This window comes from Lissotriton vulgaris, chromosome 1_1 (assembly GCF_964263255.1).
Source record: "Lissotriton vulgaris chromosome 1_1, aLisVul1.2, whole genome shotgun sequence".
Classification (NCBI taxonomy): domain Eukaryota; kingdom Metazoa; phylum Chordata; class Amphibia; order Caudata; family Salamandridae; genus Lissotriton; species Lissotriton vulgaris.
The window spans coordinates 1,119,573,180-1,119,594,776 of NC_141685.1; the positions used below are offsets into that span (position 1 = coordinate 1,119,573,180).

General features: G+C 45.2%; 1 protein-coding gene across 4 annotated transcripts in view; it reads left to right on the forward strand.

Annotated features, from left to right (window-relative positions):
- KMT2D (lysine methyltransferase 2D) overlaps nt 1-21,597 on the forward strand; it is a 1,692,256-nt gene that overhangs the window by 684,181 nt on the left and 986,478 nt on the right. For all 4 annotated transcript variants that reach the window (XM_086963706.1, XM_086963708.1, XM_086963710.1 and 1 more), the window contains 2 exons: nt 634-798; nt 2,467-2,576. In XM_086963706.1, coding sequence (XP_086819832.1) covers nt 634-798; nt 2,467-2,576 — 275 coding nt within the window. The remainder of the gene's footprint in view (nt 1-633; nt 799-2,466; nt 2,577-21,597) is intronic.

Here is a 21,597-nt window from a genome sequence, read left to right on the forward strand (position 1 = left end):
TCCTTTTTTGAGCTTTGTACTTTAAACGTAGCCAATTTGATCTCTTGATTGATCTTTGCGCACTCTTTTTAACAGAATTGCAAACTAATCTTTATTCACATTAAGATATACACACATGACCCCACACTATAATACCCCTCTGCATAAAGTTTCCAATGAATAGATATGTAAATGACCAGGGTATCGTGATTATAGACTATTTTCGCGTAGGATCCAATTAATCCATTTGTAGGCCCACTGAAATAGCATTAGGTTTGCAGCTTGTCTGTTGCAGACATTAAGACCCATGCATTTTTACTGTGGAATTGTTTTGAATGTCTACTCGCCCAGTAGGTAGTAGCAGTTAAGGAAACAGTATCACCACCTTCCATGACCAGCAAGAGGACAGAGTTTAGTGAATACTAGAATGTCTGTTAGATGGTAGTTGGGATTCGCATGTCCATCCAAGGAGGTATGGCCCACCAAAGCCAGTGATTGGTAGACCTTGGTTAGAATCAGAGTAAAAAGCTCAGGGCATCACCTTCTAGCCTGTTGAGCGTTTGTTAAACCAAGCCTGTATGTGTAGTTCTGAAGTGCGTATATTTATCTGCCATTGAAAGGCTCACCAGACCTTGGTGTTAATGGTATTCACAGGTGTGTATGCTGCATGCAGTGTGGCTCAGCCTCTCCGGGTTTCCATGCAGAATGGCAGAACAACTACACTCACTGTGCTCCTTGTGCCAGCTTGGTTACCTGCCCTGTATGCCGACTGAAGTATGTGGAGGATGACCTGCTCATCCAGTGCCAGAACTGTGAAAGGTAAAGAATTTCTAGAGTTTCCCCTTGCTGTGTAAATAAAACTAGCTTTTGTAGTTCATTTGTTCTGGTAGTGAAATGCACCATTTGTTAGAGTTGTAGCAAATTATCAAATCAATGATTTAATTTTACACAATGTTTGTGGTGATATAAAAGGACTGGCACCTTTGTGGCAAAGTTGTTAAACCTTTGTTTTTGGGGTTCAATGTGAAGTGTGTGTTCACACACAGCTGTGAAGTTGTTGTGTGTGTAAGTCGATCCTCCATCAGTGCAAGCTCAACACTTAGCTCTGTCTGGCTCATAGTCGTCTGGTGAAGTTAACACATTAAGTAGTCTTAGTTCAGCATCTGCATCTTTGACTGACTCTTTTTTTTTCGGGCAGCCAACTGTTAGCAGTCTGCCGACAAACATTCTTAGGTCTCACCGTAGTCTGTGCATGCACCATCTCTTTCGAGATCTTGTGTTACATTACAGAGGGTTTAAAGGCTGCCCATTGGTTGACTTAATTGTCACTCCATTTTGCTGGTTTCTTCTTAGTACATTTTTCTCTCCCCTGGAGCATGGACCCAGTACTTGTGTCCTTCAATTGTTAATTTTTCAGTCTCTACTTTTGTTTTAATTCTGCACTTATGAGTGTGTGTTTTTTAGCTGTCTCCCCCTTGTACTTTCCCCTCTCTGTGTTCCTTCAAGTCCCAAAATGTCCCCCCTCGGTCTGTTTTCCGTTTGCTTGCATTGTGTTTGCACCCACCAGCTACCACCTGCCATCTGTTTTATGTGTGCTTGCACCCAGCAACTCCCGCCAACCCTCTGTTGTCTGTGCCCTTACCCCAGCCCCTCCCGCCTACGCTCTTTTGTCCCGTGCATACCAACTCCCCTGGTCTTTTCTCTGCACCGGTGTTGTTCCATCCCGCTTTCCCTTCCTCTGTGCTGCTTTGGGGAAGCACATAGCAACAAATTAACAAAATAAAGCTAGAACGTGGGAAACGAATTAGAGCTGGCTGTGTCGTAGCATCCATTTTAAAATTACTTTTAGCCATGCTGCACAGCAGCCGTCCTGCTGTACAACATGGCTACAAAACATTGCCAAAACCAATAGCCCTTATTGAGAATAGCTATAGGCTTTGCATATACTTGTTGATCATTCTTTTGAGTCTGTTATGTCATTGGTTTGTCACTTTGTTTTGCGTTCAGTTCCATGTCAGTCTATTTTAAATTTTAAAATTTTATTTTCCCTGGTGATTGGCCTGCTGGTCTGTACTTTCCAGTCTGTGTGAATAGTGTTTTTTTATTTTATCAAGGCCTTGCTTGAGGAAGTGTGTTGTCTGTTTAGCACATGGTATGGAAGGGTTGTGAATATGGGCCTTCTCTCTAATGTGGGTCTGGTGTGCTCCTTTGAACTAGAGAAGGTACTTGCGGCACAACTTTGTGGGAGGAGAGTGATCTTTATTTAGTTGAAGGTAGGTTCCTTTCTGTGAACGGACAGTTTGGGTTTCTTTCTGAAGTGGGGGAATTCTTTCCATTTGGTGGTGTTTTTTTGGGGGGTGGGTGGATGAGTGAGGACCTGTATTATCTGTTGAATTTCAAGAGTGGGGGTGTAGTGAAGGTATGCTTGTGAAGGGTCCTTAAAGCAGTCTGTTCTGTGCTTTGACGGGCATCTGTCTTCCCTTTCAGGTGGCTCCATGCTATGTGTGAAAATCTCTTCACAGAGGAGGAGGTGGAGGAGGCTGCAGACGAGGGTTTTGACTGTGCTGCGTGCCAGCCGTACATCATCAAACCTGTGGGTGAGTGCTCTGTCTGGACGTTTAAATGTCTTTTTACCGGTACATTGCAGGCAGGTCGTAGCTGCGGCAAGTAGAGCATGAATTTAGAGGGGGGTGGAGTTCCACAGATCCTTAAAATTTCTACTATGCAGGTGAACGGTTTAGCGCTGACACTTGAGCTTTTTTATTTTTAAATTCAACAAACATTTCTTTTCATTTCTTATACAGCACTGTGCCTCTCCCACTACCCCTTCACCTTGTTGTGGGATCAAAGAGCTAATAGTATGCTACATACTTTTATGTCCACTTTAATTCCCTCCAGTTTAAAAACAAAGCAAGGAATTTTTCAATTTTTCATAGCGACTTTATACTTCATGAACAAGAGTTTTCAACACTGCTCTTAAGGAATCAAGGTGCTTCACTGAACCGGAATGCATTGCGGTTTCAGGCAGTTGTTTCAGCTCTTAGAAGCAAAGATCTCTTAGCATTAAAACAACAGGTTTGTTTCCTTTAGTTTACCTTTTCAAAGTCCGTTTTAACTGAAGCCACATGATGCTCTGCATTTGTTTTTTTAGAACGTTACAAATGTACTGTTCGAGGCATGTGGGCTGCTGAATTCATATCTTCGCATAGATCGCCGCCTAGTGTTGGATCCGGATGATTGCACCTGGTTGTCTTGGAAGAGTCTTCAAAGTATCACAAGATAGGTGACTCCTCCCTTGGACTACAGTGCGCATGGGCATCCACTCCATCCTTAGATTGTATTTTTCCGCCATTGGGTTCAGATGTTATTTCCTATACTCTAACTTCGGAATCAAAACTAACTACTTTCTAAGGCCAAAAGGCCTTCGAACTCGACGGTATTGTTCTCGCTCGGTACCACTTGACTCCATTAAACTTTTCATCTTGATCCGGTCGTCGACGCGGCCCGTTGGGCCTTATCGACGCCACGTGCGACTTTCGTGGATGGAAAGGAGTCCATTTAAAAGGTGCCCACAATGCATCTCCAAATTCCCGCATACTGACAAGCATACAGTATGCAACAAGTGTTTGTCACCTGAACACAAAGAAGAAAATTGCCCAGCATGTGCCCAATTCCGATCCAAGAAAACCATCAGGAATCGATGGGCTGCCAGGCAAGAGATGCAGAAGTCGGCACCGGAACCGGAGAATATCTTCGAGGTCGAACAAGATCTCCCCGAAGCCTCCGACTCCGATCTAGAGATCGACAACGTTGAGGACCAATCGAACTCCGATGACCAGATCACGCCAGGGCAAACTGTAAGTACTCAGCCCCCCACTCCACAAGACAAGGCTCCGGTCGAAGCATCGCCGAAAGGCCTTAGCCAAGATCGAGATATTCCTCTTGAGACCCCACCTCTCGGCTCGGCTCCGAAGCCTAAACACACGCCTTCCGGTAGCCCAGGCCCGAAGAAAGACATCGAGCCAAAATGAGCTTTCCAGGCAAAGGTTGTTGAACCGAAAAAGCTAGTCGACCCGAAAGGCGCAGAACTAAAGAGGGTGGTCCACCCAAAAATAATCGACCCGAAGTCGAAGGTAGTCGATCCGAAGGGCGTACACCCAAAGAAGGTCCTCGAGCCCAAGAAGCCCTCGGCACCGAAGACCGTAGTCAAGCCCAAGAAGCCCTCAGAACCGAAAACCTCGGAACCGAAGAGGGTCGTCGAGGCAAAGAAGGTCATCGATCCGAACAAAAGAGACGATCCTAAAAAAGGTGCCGATCACACAAAAAAGACACTCGACCCGAAAACACTCCTTGCTTCGGACAAAAAACATACCGAACCAAGAACTCCCGTTGATCCGAAGGCAGTCGTCGACCCTAAAAAGTGCGCTGATCCAAAAAAGGACGCTGAAAAGAAAAAAAGCGTCAAACCAAAAGAGGTTACCGACCCAAAAGGAGGTCCAACACCAAAGGCCCTCGAGCCAACGACTCCAAAACAAGTCAATAAACCAAAGCCTTCCACGCCAAAGCCACGGACTGTCGAGGAAGAACTCTTCCATCCAGATCCAGTGACTGAAGAGCAACCAAAATTATATATAGACCCTAAAACAGGACACTTGGTAGTTTACCACCGAAAGAAGAGGCCCTTACCACAAGACACTCCTTCTCCTGTTCCTACAAAGAAAAAAGACTTTGGGACATCTCCCTCAAGACCTTTTACTCCTCCTCCTCCTTTTTTTCCTGATATGCCTTTTGTACCTTACTCTCCCACACATTCTGATTACAATGAGGGAGAGGACATGGGGGAAGATCCTCAGTACACTTATGATGAACCAGGGGATCCTGATCCACAAGATGATACATGGGATGACCAAAATGATCCTGGCGTAGCGCAACCCATCCCAGACACTTCCCCATACCCTACAATACCGTTGCCTACAGACGACACTATCATGTTTAATCAACTTATAGACAGGGCAGCAAAATATCACAAGGTTGACATGCACACTGACCCTATAGAGGAGGACTTTTTATTTGACACTTTCCCCACTTCAGAAAAAAACGTCAAAACACTTCCTATGCTTAAAGGGGTCCTAAAGCCCGTGCCAGACATATTTAAAGATCCTGCTAGGGCGCGGGTGCTCAATCTGAGGATTGAGAAAAAATATAGGGCAGCCCTAGCAGACCCTACTTATATTAAACAACAGTTGCCTTTAAATTCATTAGTAGTTGCAAATGCTCGTAAAAGGGCCAACTCACCAACAGGAGATGCTCCCCCTCCTGATAAAGAACCAAAAATACTAGAAGCCTCATGGAAAAGGGTAGCTTCACAAGCCGCAAACTCATGGAGAATTGCGAATACACAGGCTCTTCTAGCAAGATAAGACAGAGCACATTACGACCAGCTTTAAAGTCTAATGGAACACCTACCAGAACCTTTTAAGGGGCAGGCTAACGACCTCATTCAGGAAGGCAAGTTCTCCAGTATTAGGGGTGTCTTTCATAGATTCACATGCCTGAATCATTCCCCGTCATTGGAGTGGGAGCCCACGGTACATAAAAAAAGCAGTAAAATATACCCTTTGTACATAATAAATAACAATATACCCAACCAGGAAGTAAAGTAGCCCCAGCTACAGTAGATAAAACTTCCACATTAGAACCTATCCAGGTCATTATGTATGGACCAAACTGCAGCCAATCAGGCTACAGCTCCCACCAGAATACTCTCCCCAGAGACCCAGGCTCTCAGATTTTTTACCGCACGTCGTGTGATAGGGAGTCCCTCTGAGCTCTGCTCATTCTTTCTCTACTTGTCAAGTTTCTTTCTTCTACAATGTCTACTTCAAAGTCCCTGTTCAGGACCTGTGACTCTTGTGGAAAAGCGAGGCTGTTTAAGGAAGATCCACACACTCGCTGCATCTACTGTTTGTACCCTGACCATCAGGCTAAGGGGTGTCAGATCGGTCGCAAATTTCCTCCTAAGACCCTCAAGGATAGAGAGGGTCGCCTGCTGCTGTGGCTTCAGCGGATAAAGGATAAGGATGCGCCACTTTCTGAGGTAGGAAGTTTTGCCTCAGAGTCTTCTAAAGGGTCAAAGAAGAGAAGGGCTAAGAGTGCTGTGCCTACTCCTAAGGCTAAGGTGGCGAAGCACCAGATCGCTGCAGAGGCTGGTGAGCCTTCGACTTCTAAAAGTCAAAAACCCTCAGAGAAGTCTGTGAAGCTTCCAAGCTTAAAAAGAACAGAGTCTTTAGTGTCTCCTGTGAGACCTGTGACTAAGGCACCAACAGCTCTGCCGAATTCCAGTCAGGCTGCCTCTGCTATGACTTCTACTTTGACTTTCTCCTCACCAAAATCGACTATGGTGATGTCCTCAGCCTCCTCTCCGACTTATGTTCATGTTCAAATTCGTCCCATCTCGTCGACGAAGATTGTCACACCTCTCGTCGACGATAAGACGTCGACGAAAATGAAACAATCGTCGAAGAAACCCTCGTCGACGGCTGTTCCGCCGACGAGGAAAACCTTGCCGACGTCGACGCCATCGTCGACGAAGATACCGTCGACGGACCCTTCGACGAAAAAGACCCCGTCGACGGACGCGTCGACGAGAGCGTCGTCGACGAAGGTGAAGATTGTCTCGTCGACGGCCCCGTCGACGATGAAGACTGCTCGACGACAATAACACCATCTCTGAAGTCGAAGGAGCCATTATCTTCAACGTCGAAGGCGACGACACAAAGCTCGGATTTACCACACTTACAAGACAATCCACCCACACCAAAGTTGTCGTCTTGTACAGACCTGCAAGTATGGTCAGCAAGAAGCACTGCCATACCTCTACCATCTCCAGCCACAACTGCAGCTTTGTTGCAGAAAAGGTCATCTCAATCAAAGCCATTATCGCCACTCCAAATGCCTGGCAGGCTCTTAGATTCTGAGGAAGAATCTGGTGATGACATGTTCCAAGCGGCTGAAAGTCCTTCTGACTTACTGATACAGGTTAAAGATCAGGAGGAAGAAGAAACTGCAAATTCAGGCACCTACATTGGTGAACACACAAGCGCCAGGGATGCAGATGCCAATGGCACTTTTTGAAAATTTGCAATATATGCTAAGCGATTATTATCGCCGCTTCCCACCTTCGGAATCGGGCGATTCTCATGTTACCTCCCCACAGCCTCAAGTGAGTCAAAATGCAAGGGCTGGTATATCGGAAGAGACACAGTATACCCGGCCTACCACACCACTCTCCCACCACCAACAGGAGGATGACAATTCTGATGAGGACAGCCATGAGGAAGGGGAATTGAATAAATCGGACTCGTCGGAGTATGAAGATTATCAGGCAGATACGCCATCCCCAGATGAACAACCGAAGGCTGAGTCACCACCGGTGGATATAGCGAACTTCCATAGGATTATGGACAAGGCTACTAAAAGATTTCTTATTTCAATGGAGGCTAAACAAGATGAATGTTTTCTGTACGATTTTAAGACTTTATCTCAGAAGCAAAGTTGGTCTATTCCCATTATAGACTTTATCTGGAAGGAAGGGCTTAAGATCATGGCCACGCCAAACTCTTCTCCTGCGGTATTACCGCGAGTAGACAAAAAATATAGAGCGCCTGCCTCGTCACCTGCTTGTCTCATCGGTCAGGCAAAAACGGACTCAGTTATTGCGCAGGCAGCTCAAAAGAGGGCTAGGAACCCTTCAACTCAGATCTCGATTCCTACGGACAGGGACGGAAGACACCTCGATACCATTGGTAAAAAGGTATCTACTATTGCGGCCACCACAGTTAGAGCTGCAAATTCGTTAGCAATTCTCGGTAGATATGACAGACAAATGTGGTCTGACATATCACCATACATCCAGAAACTGCCTGAGCCAGACCGCTCTGAGGCCACCAAAATTTAGCAAGAAGGCGAGTGTGCTTCGTCTGAAATTATCGACGCAGCAGTGGACGTGGCGGCCACAGGATTCAGACAATTGGCAGGAGCTGCAGTGCTTAGAAGAGAGGGATGGTTAAAATCTACGTCCTTTAGACAAGAAGTACAAGCCAAGGTTTTAAATATGGCTTATGACGGCGAGTTCCTTTTTGGCACACATGTGGACGAAGCCTTACAATCCATTAAAAAGGATACGGAAACCGCACGATCTTTAGGTACTCTGCAGTACCGTAAATCTTCCTTTCGTGGTGCTAAAGGAAGGGGTAACTTCTCCAGTAGAGGTGGATATTACCAGCAACGCCCATATTCCAACAACCAAAGCCACCAAAGGCATCAGCCTTACAAGCAACAACCTTATGGCCAAAGACGGAGTAATTATACACAGTCCCGAGGTAAATCTACCTATCGGGGCAGAGACAACGCCAACAAGAAGTGAGAAAAGCGTCCTGCCGCCACTTTGCCTCAGCCAGAAACAAATTGGAGGAAGAATATCCCTGCATTACTCTCAATGGTCCAATATTACAACAGACAGATGGGTCTTGGATGTAATCTCAAAAGGTCACATATTGGAATTTGTGAAGACCCCTCCAAATTCGCCCCCAAAAGAACCGCCCCCAGCACATCTCAGGGAGCTATTCGTCCAAATCAATGCAATGATTTGGAAAGGGGCAATCGAGAAAGTACCTCAACATCAGAGAGGAAAAGGATTTTACTCTTTTTTTTTCTTGATACGCAAGAAATCGGGGGAATGGCGCCCCATCCTCGATTTGCGTGCCCTCAACAAATATATCAAGAAGTTGACGTTCAGAATGTTGTCACTCCAAGAGATCCTCCAGTTTCTGGCGGAAGGCGACCACATGGCAACACTGACCTTCAGGATGCTTACTTCCACGTACCCATCTTCCCCAGGCACAGGAAGTTCCTAAGGTTCAGAGTGGCTGGCAGGGACTTCCAGTTCAAGGTCCTTCCCTTCGGGCTACGTTCAGCCCCGAGGGTATTCACAAAGGTGTTGGCACCGGTGGCGGCCCACTTACGGTTACAGGGTGTCCAGATTTACCCATATCTGGACGACTGCCTTATCAAGGCCAATTCCTATGCCACCGCAAGCAATCATATCCAGACATGCCTTTGCCTGTTTCAAAATTTAGGCTTCTCAATAAACTTCAAAAAGTCGGACCTGATACCATCTCAGAGGACGTCTTTCCTGGGAGCGACTCTGGATTCCAAACACGCTCAAGTCTTCATTTCAAGCGAAAGACAAGCAAAAATCCAGGAAATGGCGATTGCACTCCTCAGAAAAAAGTGCGTTTCAGTTCGAAGATTCAAGTCTTTCCTAGGGATGTTATCATCGTGCATCCTCCTATCCCCAAACTGTCGTCTGAGGATGAGACCACTACAAGAGGAACTCAGCCACCAATGGGTGCAAAAATCCGGTTCCTTCGAAGATGTCATCGTCTTAACACCCCGGATGAAAAATGCAATCCTGTGGTGGACTCAAGAACGCAACCTGCAAGTAGGCTGCGCCTTTCTCGCAGAAGTCCCCAGTTTCATCGTAACCACGGATGCCTCGCTGGAAGGTTGGGGCGCTCACCTTCAAGGGATGACAATCAGTGGCAAATGGAACACACAGCAAAAGACATGGCACATCAATTTATTGGAGCTGAGGGCCATTTTCCTCGCCCTCAAATCTTTTCAAGCGACTCTGTCAAACTCGTCCGTGTTGATCCGAACAGACAACACGACGAGCATGCATTACCTGAACAAACAGGGGGGCACAAGATCAGCCCGGTTGTCTCAGCAAGCTCAGGAAATCTGGAATTGGGCCCTGGCACACAACATCAACTTGGCAGCAGTACATGTCCCAGGAGTAGCCAATGTACTAGCAGATTCCCTAAGCAGATCCAAAGGCAGCACTCACGAGTGGGAGCTGCATCAGCCAGCACTGGATCGAATTTTCCAGAGATGGGGTCGCCCCGATCTGGATCTGTTCGCGACCTACCACAACAAGAAATGTGTCCATTTCGCGAGCTGGATTCCCCACAGGGAGTCTTGCGGGGACGCTCTCTCAATGAACTGGGAACGACTCTTTGTCTACGCCTTCCCTCCGATTCCTTTAATTCCCAAGGTCATCAAGAAAATGAGGAGACAACCGTGTCGTATGATTCTAATCGCTCCACGGTGGCCCCGGCAATATTGGTTCACACAGCTTCTTCTCCTCTCAGAGTGCGAACCAGTTCAGCTGCCTCAAATTCCGGATCTTCTGACAATTGAGGACGGCAAAATATATCATCCAGACCCTCATTCTCTAAAATTATCAGCTTGGCTCCCCAACACCATGAGTTTGCGCACTTGAACATTCCACAGGACTGTCAGGAAGTCCTGAACAATGCTAGAGCACCTTCTACGAACAGAACTTACAGGCTTAAATGGAAGCGTTTTTGTGCTTGGTGCAAAACTATGGATTTACATCCTATGCACGCTGAACCAGACAAGATTTTACCTTTCTTTTTACATCTGGCTAAGTCAGGCTTGGCACACTCTACACTTAAAGTGTTTTTAGCGGCCATATCCAGATACCGCCCGGACGGTACGAATTCACTTTACTCCTCAAGAATAATCCAGCAATTCTTTAAAGGTTTATTTCGCATGTTTCCACCAGTACGTCGGCCACCTCCATCCTGGCACTTGAATATTGTATTAGCTCAACTCATGCGCCATCCTTTTGAGCCGATTCATAAAGTTGATCTGAAATTCCTCACCTGGAAAGTTGCATTACTACTGGCATTAACATCAGCCAGAAGGGTCAGTGACATGCAGGCGTTTACATCTAAACCGCCTTTCTTGCAATTCACGAATGATTCGGTGATACTGCGCACCAACCCGAAGTACATGCCCAAAGTACCATCGGATTTCCACCTGAATGAGCCAGTCATACTTAAAACGTTTTTTCCAAATCCGCAGACACCAGCTGAACGAACTCTACACTCGCTAGATATCAAACGATGTCTTAAGTTCTATCTTTCCAGAACAGCTGCCTTCAGGAAGACGGATCAGCTATTTGTTGCGCATGGCAAACCAAGACAAGGCTGTGCAGTGACAAAACAAACTATCGCTAGGTGGGTCTCTTCAGCGATAGGGCTCTGCCATCAACAGGCAGGTAAACCCTTACAGACCTTACCCAGAGCACATTCTACGAGAGCAGTCTCTTCTTCGACTGCTTTGTTTGCTGGTGTGCCTCTCCTGCAAATCTGCAGAGCTGCAACTTGGTCCAGCAGGCACACATTCACGAGGCATTACTGTCTGGATTCTTCGAGCGATACCGATGCCTCGGTGGGAAGAGCAGTCCTGCGTAATCTTTTCCAATAAGGTGAGCCTCTGCTATTTCTTTCCCACCTCCTCTTGCTCTTTTGACGCCTATTGTGTTATTGCTTTTCATTATGTTCTTGCATTACTGCTATGTGCCTTGGCGTCCAAGATCTATGTATGATGTTATGGCTATTACTGCTCACTACTCTGATTCAGGCATGTGAATCTATGAAAGACACCCCTAATACTGGAGAAGAACAATAGTTACTTACCTGTAATCTGTGGTTCTCCAGTATTGGTGTCTTTCATAGATTCACATGCACCCACCCACCTCCCCTCAGAGTCTCACTCAGGCTGTTTTATCTATACTTTACTCCGGTACACTCCGGTGCTACAAAATCTGAGAGCCTGGGTCTCTGGGGAGAGTATTCTGGTGGGAGCTGTAGCCTGATTGGCTGCAGTTTGGTCCATACATAATGACCTGGATAGGTTCTAATGTGGAAGTTTTATCTACTGTAGCTGGGGCTACTTTACTTCCTGGTTGGGTATATTGTTATTTGTTATGTACAAAGGGTATATTTTACTGCTTTTTTTATGTACTGTGGGCTCCCACTCCGACGACGGGGAATGATTCAGGCATGTGAATCTATGAAAGACACCAATACTGGAGAACCACAGATTACAGGTAAGTAACTATTGTTCTTCATTGCCAATGCCTCCATCAAATGTGCGCTAGACGCAGCCAATACATCGGCCAGGTCTATCAATACCAGCGTTCTACTGCGCAGGCACGCGTGGCTACGCATATCTGGTTTTAAAAATGAGGTGCAATCCACCATCCTCAACCAACCAGTAAACCAAGATTTCCTGTTTGGCCCGCAGTAGACCACATTCTAGATAAAATGAAGAAAGACACTGAAACTGCAAAATCAATGGGGGCACTTCAGTTCCAACAACATCGAGGTTCCTTTCGTCGCTCCTCATATAGAGGCGCAGGAAGAGGCAACACATCACAAAGCTCCTCTACCTTCAAATCTAATACCCAGAGCACTTTTAACAAAGGCTCCAATAGAGGAGGTTATAGGGGCAACAATAACAAAGGCAGAGGACGTGGAGGCAATAACACCTGAGCCTCCACTGCCACCAAGCAGTGAATTCATCACACTCCCTCCAGACCACCTAACACCAGTTGGAGGCAGAATCAACCAGTTCCTACCTGTCTGGAACGCAATTACCAGAGACAGGTGGGTGAGACAAATTATCCAGTATGGTTATTGCCTGGAACTCACTTCTTCTCCACCCAACATACCACCCAAACACCGTCCTATGTCCAAAGAACCCAACACTGTTACAACAAGAGGTCCTATCCATGCTACAAAAGGGCGCCATAGAGCCAGTCCCTTTTCAACACCAAGGAACAGGAGTATACTCTCTATACTTCCTAATTCCCAAAAAGGACCGGTGGCTCAGACCCATATTAGACCTCAGACCTCTGGACTAATACATACTGTCAGAGCACTTCCATATGATAACTCTACAACAGGTACTCCTGTTACTTCAGCACAGCGACTTCCTTGACACATTAGACCTAAAAGATGCATACTTCCACATACCTATACATCCAGCTCACAGGAAATATCTCCGGTTCATAATAGAAGGTCAACACTATCAGTTCAAAGTTCTCCCCTTTGGAGTAACTACAGCCCCAAGAGTGTTCACAAAATGTCTAGCCGTAGTGGCAGCACACCTCAGGTGGCAACACATCCACGTGTTTCCATACCTCGACGATTGGCTAATAAAAGCCAAATCGTACGCCCAATGTGCAAGCCATACGTCTCAAACACTCCAGCTGCTGCACAGTCTGGGTTTTTCCATAAATTACCCAAAATCTCATTTACGACCCTCCCACATACCACAATATCTGGGAACTACAATAGATACATCAGTAGCAAATGCATATCCAAATCCAGTCAGGATAGCCAACATGCAGACTCTAATTCAAAAGTTTCAGCCACAACACTCCTTACCAGCTCGATTGTTCATGCAGCTCATAGGCATGATGGCCTCCTGCATATTCATTGTCCCTCATGCCAGACTTCAAATGCGTCCATTACAAGAATTCCTAGCACGGCAGTGGAACCAAGCTCAAGGACAACTAAAAGACCTAGTGTTGGTGGACAGTTGTGCTTACAACTCTCTGCAGTGGTGGAACCCACAAAACCTTTCCAAGGGGCGACTGTTCCAAGAGCCAGTTCCACAAAATAGTATTAACAGCGGGCGCATCACTGACAGGTTGGGGAGCCCACCTACATCAATACACAGTCCAGGGACTCTAGACAGTCAAGCAAAAGACACTGCATATCAACCACTTAGAGTTGCTAGCAGTATTTCTGGCACTGAAAGCATTCCAAAAATACGTATACAACAAAGCTGTGTTGCTCCGGACGGACAACATGACAGCCATGTATTATATCCAGAAACAGGGAGGGACTCACTCTCTACAGCTACAGCTTTCTCACCTAGCGCAGAGCATATGGAGGTGGGCAATTCCAAAGAACATTTTTCTACTAGCAGAACACCTTCCAGGGAAAGACAACCAAATAGCGGATCTGTTAAGCAGACCCAGCCAACAGATACACGAATGGGAGATTGACCCTCAAGCTCTCCAACCATTCTTTCAAGAATGGGGGCATCCAGAGATAGATCTGTTTGCCACAAACGAAAACTCAAAATGCCAGTACTTTGCTGCCAGGTTCCCACATCCGTTGTCACAGGGCAATGCGATATGGATGAACTGGTCAGGCAGATTTGCGTACGCTTTTCCACCAGCCCCACTGATTCCGCTAGTGGCACACAAACTAAGTCAGCAGTCACTGACTGATCCTGGTTGCTCCAACATGGGCGAGACAAACATGGTACACAACATTCCTGGAACTCTCAGTGGTTCCACATCAAAGACTGCGTCTGTCGCCACATCCTCTAACTCAGAACCATGGAGAAATCAGGCACCCAGACCCCAATCAACTGAACCTAGCGATCTGGCTCCTGAAGTCTTAGAATTTGGATATCTCAGCTTACCTCCTGATTATATGAACATTATCAAAGAGGCAAGACGACCAACTACTAGAGCATGCTATGCAGCCAAATGGAAAATATTTGTAATTTATTGTAATAACCAAATCAACCCATTAGACACTTCCATCTAAAACATAATTTGTTACCTGTTGCATCTACAAAGATGCAATTTAGCATTCTCTTCTATAAGACTACATCTTGCAGCTATAGCAGCATACCTCCAAAACAGACACCTGTCTCTGTTCAGAGTTCCACCAATCAAAGCTTTCATGGAAGGGCTTAAAAGGATAATCCCTCCAAAACATCCATCTGCACCAGTCTGGAACTTAAATATAGTACTTACCAGACTTATGGGACCTCCTTTTGAACCACTCCACTCATGTGAATTGCAATTTCTAACATGGGAGGTGGCATTTTTAATTGCCATCACTTCACTCAGACGAGTACATGAGTTACAGGCTCTAACGATTCAGGAACCTTTCATGCAAATACACGCAAATAAAGTAGTACTACGTACTAACCCTAAGTTCATGCCAAAGGTCATATCCACTTTCCATATCAATCAGTCCATAGAATTGCCCGTTTTCTTTCAAAACCCGCAGTCAGTAGCAGAGAGAGCCTTACACACTAGATGTAAGAAGAGCTCTATTGTATTATGTTGACAGAACTAAACCATTCAGAAAAACAAAGCAACTGTTCGTCGCTTTTTCACCACAACATAAGGGTAACCCCATCTCAAAATCAGGAATAGCCAGATGGATAGTTAAATGCATTCAAATATGCAACCACAAAGCTAAACGCACTCTAACAGTTCCCCCAAGAGCACACTCTACGTGCAAAATGGGGGCATCCATGGCTTTCCTAGGAAACATTGTAAATTGATACTTGTATAGCGCACTACTCACCTGCTAGGGTCTCAAGGCGCTTGTACGAATACCGCTGTGGAACCCATCCTGGCTTTCCCTGTGAGGCGTCTACTCCTGGGCACCCCCTAGGTGGAGGCCAGGCATCCTTAGCGTTGTGGGGGCCGTTGTGGAGATTAAGCAAGCTGTTGCCCAGAGTTGCAGAGTGGGACTCCATGATTGGAATAGGCACCGAGGCGAGAATTATCAGGTCCGTGGAATTTTTGAGCCCAAGACCCGCCGAGGCGGGGAATTGAACCCTGGTCCCGGGCTAGACCTCTGCATCAGGGTCTGCCGCTCTAACCATTGAGCCACACTTCGCCAAACATTCCACTAGAAGACATCTGTAGAGCAGCTACATGGTCTACTATACACACTTTCACTAAAGACTATTGTGTAGATTTGCAATCAAAGCAGCAAGCTGCTGTAGGCCAAGCTGTCCTCAAAACTCTTTTTCAAACTGCTGCAGCTGGGACAGGAGTGCACCGCTAGAGGAGATACTGCTATACAGTCTATGCTAAGATGTGAATTCAGCAGCCCACATGCCTCGAACGGAAAATGCTACTTACCAGTATGCATATGTTCTTGGCATGTAGGGCTGCTGACATTCATATCGCCCACCCTCTTCCCCGGAGCCTGTCGCAGCTGCAGGATTTTCTTTGCATGGCCATCTTTTACTTTACTATACTCCATCTTTGCCACAATGGCGAAAAACCATCTAAGGATGGAGTGAATGCGCACTGTAGTCCAAGGGAGGAGTCACCTATCTCGTGATACTTCGAAGACTCTTCCAAGACAACAAGGTGCAATCATCCGGACCCAACACTAGGCGGCGATCTATGCTAAGATATGAATGTCAGCAGCCCTACATGCCAAGAACAGATGCATACTGGTAAGTAGCATTTTCCTTTCTTTTCTGTCTTCATTTGTCTCTGAAATTCTCTGAGTTCAGAAACAGTGTAATATTGCTGTTCATGTGCTGGTTCAGTAAATGTTTAGAAAATCTTTTTTCAATTAGAAAACATTTTGGTAGGGATCACATGCCTTTTGTAGGCAGCTTAGTAGTATTTATGTTTTTATTTAGGCTGCTAATTTATATTCAACTTAAAACCTTACACTATATAAACTCACTTTAAAGTGAGAACATTGCAGAAAATAGTGCCACTATACTTAGGCTGCCACTTGGTTGGAGATAGACCTTTTTTAGTTTTTAGATTGAGGTGCAGAAACTGGGGTGTCCCATCATGCCTTTCCTGTTCTTGGCTTCCTAAACCCCCCCCCCCCCCCCCCCCCTGTTTTTTTTATTCTTTTCCTGTTTGTGTTTCTCTACTCGCCTGCTCTCTAACACTGTGCCAACTGTTAGTTGTCTGGTGTGTAGGAAGCTAGCTCTGTATATGGTATGCCACTTGGTGGTTATACCATGCACAGAGTTCAGGGGTTCCCCAACGGTGTACTGGGCGCAATGTAAAACCCAAAGTGCTATATTAGTGGTGTTGTAGGCGAGCAGCCTTAGGTCTAACACAGAGGGAGTGTAAGACATTTATTGAGCAACATTGGCCAATACTGGACTCCCGACTCAAAAAGGAGATCCACATCAATTTTAGTAAATTAAGCTTTGTTTGTACATTATTCAAGACCAACATTTTCACAATAAGGTGACTACCTTTTTAGAGAAATACTTTTCACTTTCAAATGTCGACACTAAAAACCACTCCCACAATGATTATTCTAGAGCTAAAAGATACATAGACGCCGGCGGGTAGGCTGTAAAATGTGTAGTTTTAAAAAGCAGGCAGAACGAGAACAGTCCTGCACTTCTCACGTCCGGCTGGGTTTTCTAACATTTCAAGGGAAGCCGTTTTACTCAAGGCAACCAGTTCAAAAACCAGACCTATGTGGGGCAGAGTGGCAGTATGAGTATGCCCTTAAAGCTTCCCTTCCCTCGCTTGTCAACATTTGTCTGAGACTGGTCTCCCGGGACAGTACAGCCCCAACTTTATGCTTTCTTCTGAACAAACCTGTTGCGTAAACGCAGCTGATACTTTTAATTTGATTTGCATGTTTTGCTTAGTAAGGATAATTACCAATTGGTCTTGTTCCACACACAGATGCATAGGCATGCACATTTACAGACACACAAATTAACACACATCCGCACCCACACATGTGCGCACAAATGCAGACACAGATGTATGCCCACATCTGCACACACATATACCATTGCACACCCACAAACTTATGCACACACATATGGAGGTACACATGCCCATATATGTGCCACCACATGAAAACACACCCAAACAAGCCCACATTTGTGCATATACTTGAACACACACACACATATACAGACACACATTAGCAATATTGTGGTATTGCTCTGCGTGAATGATGCACACAAAGCGTGCTTTCTGTGTTTCGGTGTTCCCACCCGCAAACACCACAGTGGTAAACCCAGCTTGCAAAAATAGCCCTTTGAGGGAGGGCCTGGGGCGGAAACACCACAAAGAGGAAAGACACGCAGGTTGGAGTGACTTTGCCACTGGTCCGCTTGCACAGAACACCAGTAGGGGCCCGAACTGGAGGAATTCTCAGAATGGTGAAAAATTACCTCTAACAAGTGGATTTTGAACATAATACAGCATATGCAGTTCATAGAACTGTGAAGAATACATTCAAACATAAGGGCATTGTCTAGACCTTGCTGCAAGGAAAAGGGAGTGCACCTACTGCATGAGGTAATGGACCTCCTCCACAAAAATGAAATCGAAAATGTACCGTGGCTACAAACAGGACAAGGAATGTACTCAATGTATTTTTCAGGTACCAATGGTGGACAAGACCCTCAGACCTTTTCTAGATCTGCACACCTTAGGTTCAAGAAAATCATGATGGTAACATTGCAGAAAGCCATGCCATGCTTGTAGCATGGGGGCTGCAGGGTAATAGACCTCAGAGGCAAATTTGCTTAACAATCTTTCACGCTTTTGGGTAAGTAGTAGGGCAGGTCCCAAGGTCCTAGTAGTGTAATTACTTTATTACTATTCATCTTTGATGTATTTCGTGTTTATGAGCGTGCTCAGATGGCATGGATGTTGTGTAATAATTTTGTGGATGTCAACTAAAAGCTTGGTGCTATGTGGTCTACAAGTGCTTAGTATGTTGTATGTGGTTCTTGTTAAAGTGGTTGCTGTATGGGCTTTTTGGACTAGGGTTCTGTTTGGCTACTATGCCTAGAGTTTCCTATTGTACTTGTGAATTATGGCTTTTACTTTGATTGGCTATTAGGGCTGTGATTACTTAATAGGGCCAGGTAGTCCATTGGCTCTGGGCTGTAGGGCTAGGGTTCCATTGACCTATAGGGTAATTTTAAGCAAATGGCTAAGGGCAACTCAGCCCGGGCGTTGAGGCGAAGTGTGTAGATGATCAGGGCAGTTGCCTGTTGGGGCTGGGTGGAGAGGACAAGGGTAGTTGCCTGTTTGGGTCTGGCACAGGGCAAGAGATGTTGCCCAATTTCCACTTAAGAGATGCAACCTTAAGTCCTCTACATCCACCATCATCCAAACAGAATATCAGCAAAGACATTCTACTCATGCACCACAAAGAAACCTCATACAGATTTCAATGTGTATTGAACCACTACAAAACCCCACAAACCACACATACACACAATTCTACCCCAACTACAACACTAAGGCGTATGCATTCTCACACAAAGCATGACTGCCATATACCACCAACACAATACAAAGCCACAATATACATAACTTTAATGTATTCGGATACACTTTCCCTGTTCAAACAAAACACCAGCTCTATCCTCTACTTGCTCCTTACAGATCCCCTTTTATCATGACAAAACCTATACGCCGCCTTCCATTCCACCATCCACCAACACCCTCTCCTCACCAAATATACACACACCCTTACAATCCTTACACGCCATCCCAGCACACACATTACCTATTACATTGATCAAATTTAACACAAACACTCATAACTTTTGTCCAGCCCTTCTTACCCGCCACACACTCTTCTCCAAAACACATCACCACCATTGTACTATTCAAATACCACTCACCTACAGTACTGCACATCCAAAGCGTTTACAGAAAACCACAACATCAATATATCCTCTCACTACCCCACAAAAACAAAACACACAAACCTCAATATATTATATTTGTTACACATATACTTCCTTACTATGTAATCTATATATTTATTATTTTAGTCATATTGTACAAAAAACTAAAATCTCTTGAAAGGTTTACTTTGTCCTACCTCTCAATGTATCCTCTATCTTCACTTTCTCATCCCAAACCCTTTCTGTAGGAAGCTGGCTCTGTATATACTAAACCAAAATGAGGTATAGTGTGCAGAGTCCAGTGGAACCCCAAACACAGGCAGAGGTAAAAGTAGATAGCACCTTACACTCTATTTGTGGTAGTGTGTGTGTGAATTTGCTAACCGCTTCTCATACTTGGGAATCATCTTCGACAGAAGGGGCTCATGGGCAAAAGCAATCAATCAAATTGCTTTTTGCCAAAGCCATAAGTGCTTTGATCAACTTTGCCAGGACGTTAGAAAAGCGTCCTATTAGCGACCTGTTAACAATTTATAAAGCCAAATGTACTTCAGTTGCTCTGTATGGAGCTGGTATTTGGGGTTATGCGAATTTAGAGTCTCACCAACAAGTTGAGAATAGGTTGCGAAGATATCTCCTAGCTGTCCCAAATAGCACGGCCACGTATATTTGTCACGCCGAACTGGGACTGTCATACCTGTCTGACCTAATTAAAATCCAGCCGATCTTACTATGGCACAAGGTTTGGACAGGCGTTACTACTGGTCTCAACCGGGAAGTGATAAGACTGTTTGAACTTGTAACGGGTACAGTGTATCCATTGGCTCGCATACGTTAAAAAAATGTATGCATGACTTAGATCGTTCTGAGTACTTTGTTCACCCCGATAGCCTGTCTCTTATTACGTGGAAGGAATTAAAGGTTTTATGTATCAATAACCTGGAGACGATTAGATTGTCCTCTAATATTATGAAAACATCAGTCAGAGCTATTCAATTGCTCTTGATCCAAACGGGTATACAACCTTATCTACTATCCACCCCAAGAAATTATGAAAGGTGGTTGTTGAAGCGCCAACGCAATTTCCATAACTTGGTTACATTCCCTCAGATAAATGATTGGTGACGTTCTTTGCCCATGCCCCTGCGATGAAATATCTGCACAGTCAACAATCCACATTATACAATTCTGCAAGTTTTATAATTTAATCAGGAAAAGATGGATTCTGCCTTATCTGAAAATGCAAGGACTGAGACAATTTCTAGATGACATTTTTTCCGACCACAGTGTAAAATATCTGAAAGAGTAGGTCAGAGCCAGGAATAATAATTTGTTTGTATCAAAAATATTATTTAGTTATTTATTTCTAGCACCAAGCCAAGCCTGGTACAGGTAAGTGAAATAAATGTTTTGGAAAACTCTTATGCAATGTTTTTTAATTAAATGCAGTTGATTGAATTACAGGTAAATCAGTGTTTCGAAATAACTTTTCAGTCACTTTTCAGATTGCTTAGCACGTTACTTTTCAGATTGCTTTGCACGTTACTTTTCAGATTGCTTTGCACGTTACTTTTTAGATTGCTTTGCACGTTACTTTTTTGATTACTTTTCATAATCAGTGTGATTTGTCTGGGAGATGTACCAGTGGGATATCCAGGCATAAGGTAAGTAATTCACTTTTAGTACATAGGCAGTTTTTCAATGTTCCATACAAACCAACTCCTCACTTAGAACAATTTCAAGGAAAAAAAGTAAATGTATTGCTATGGAGAAAAAATGAAGATAACGGTTTGCATGTAAGTACTGGTTTGTGGGAGTTTGTAATCTGCGGTTAGAACCAGGGTTCCCCCAGGGTCAAGGATGCACACTTGAAACACCCTCAGCTGCACTAGAGCGGCCAGGTGCAGAGTGCTGAGGCCCAATGTTATCTTATGGCGGATAGGGGGCCTCCGGTTGTTGGCTGCTCATGAGTAGGCCACACGGTTGTGGGAACAAAGCTCCTGGTGTTAGACTGAGGGCAAAGGGGATCTGAGTTAGCACCCAAAGAATACCCGCAGGGGCAGCTGGGTGCAGGGTGCTGTTTTGGCGTTAGATGCCCTGTTTTCAATGAGGATTCTCCGGTTGCAACAAGGACTGCAGGCTCGGGACGAAGATCTTCTGGTGGTGACCACCCGTTGGAGAGGTAAGTTGGGACCCCGTCAGCTGCCACCACCAGACATCTTTCTGGACCCCTGGGTAGAGAGCCTGGTGCTCTCTGGGGCC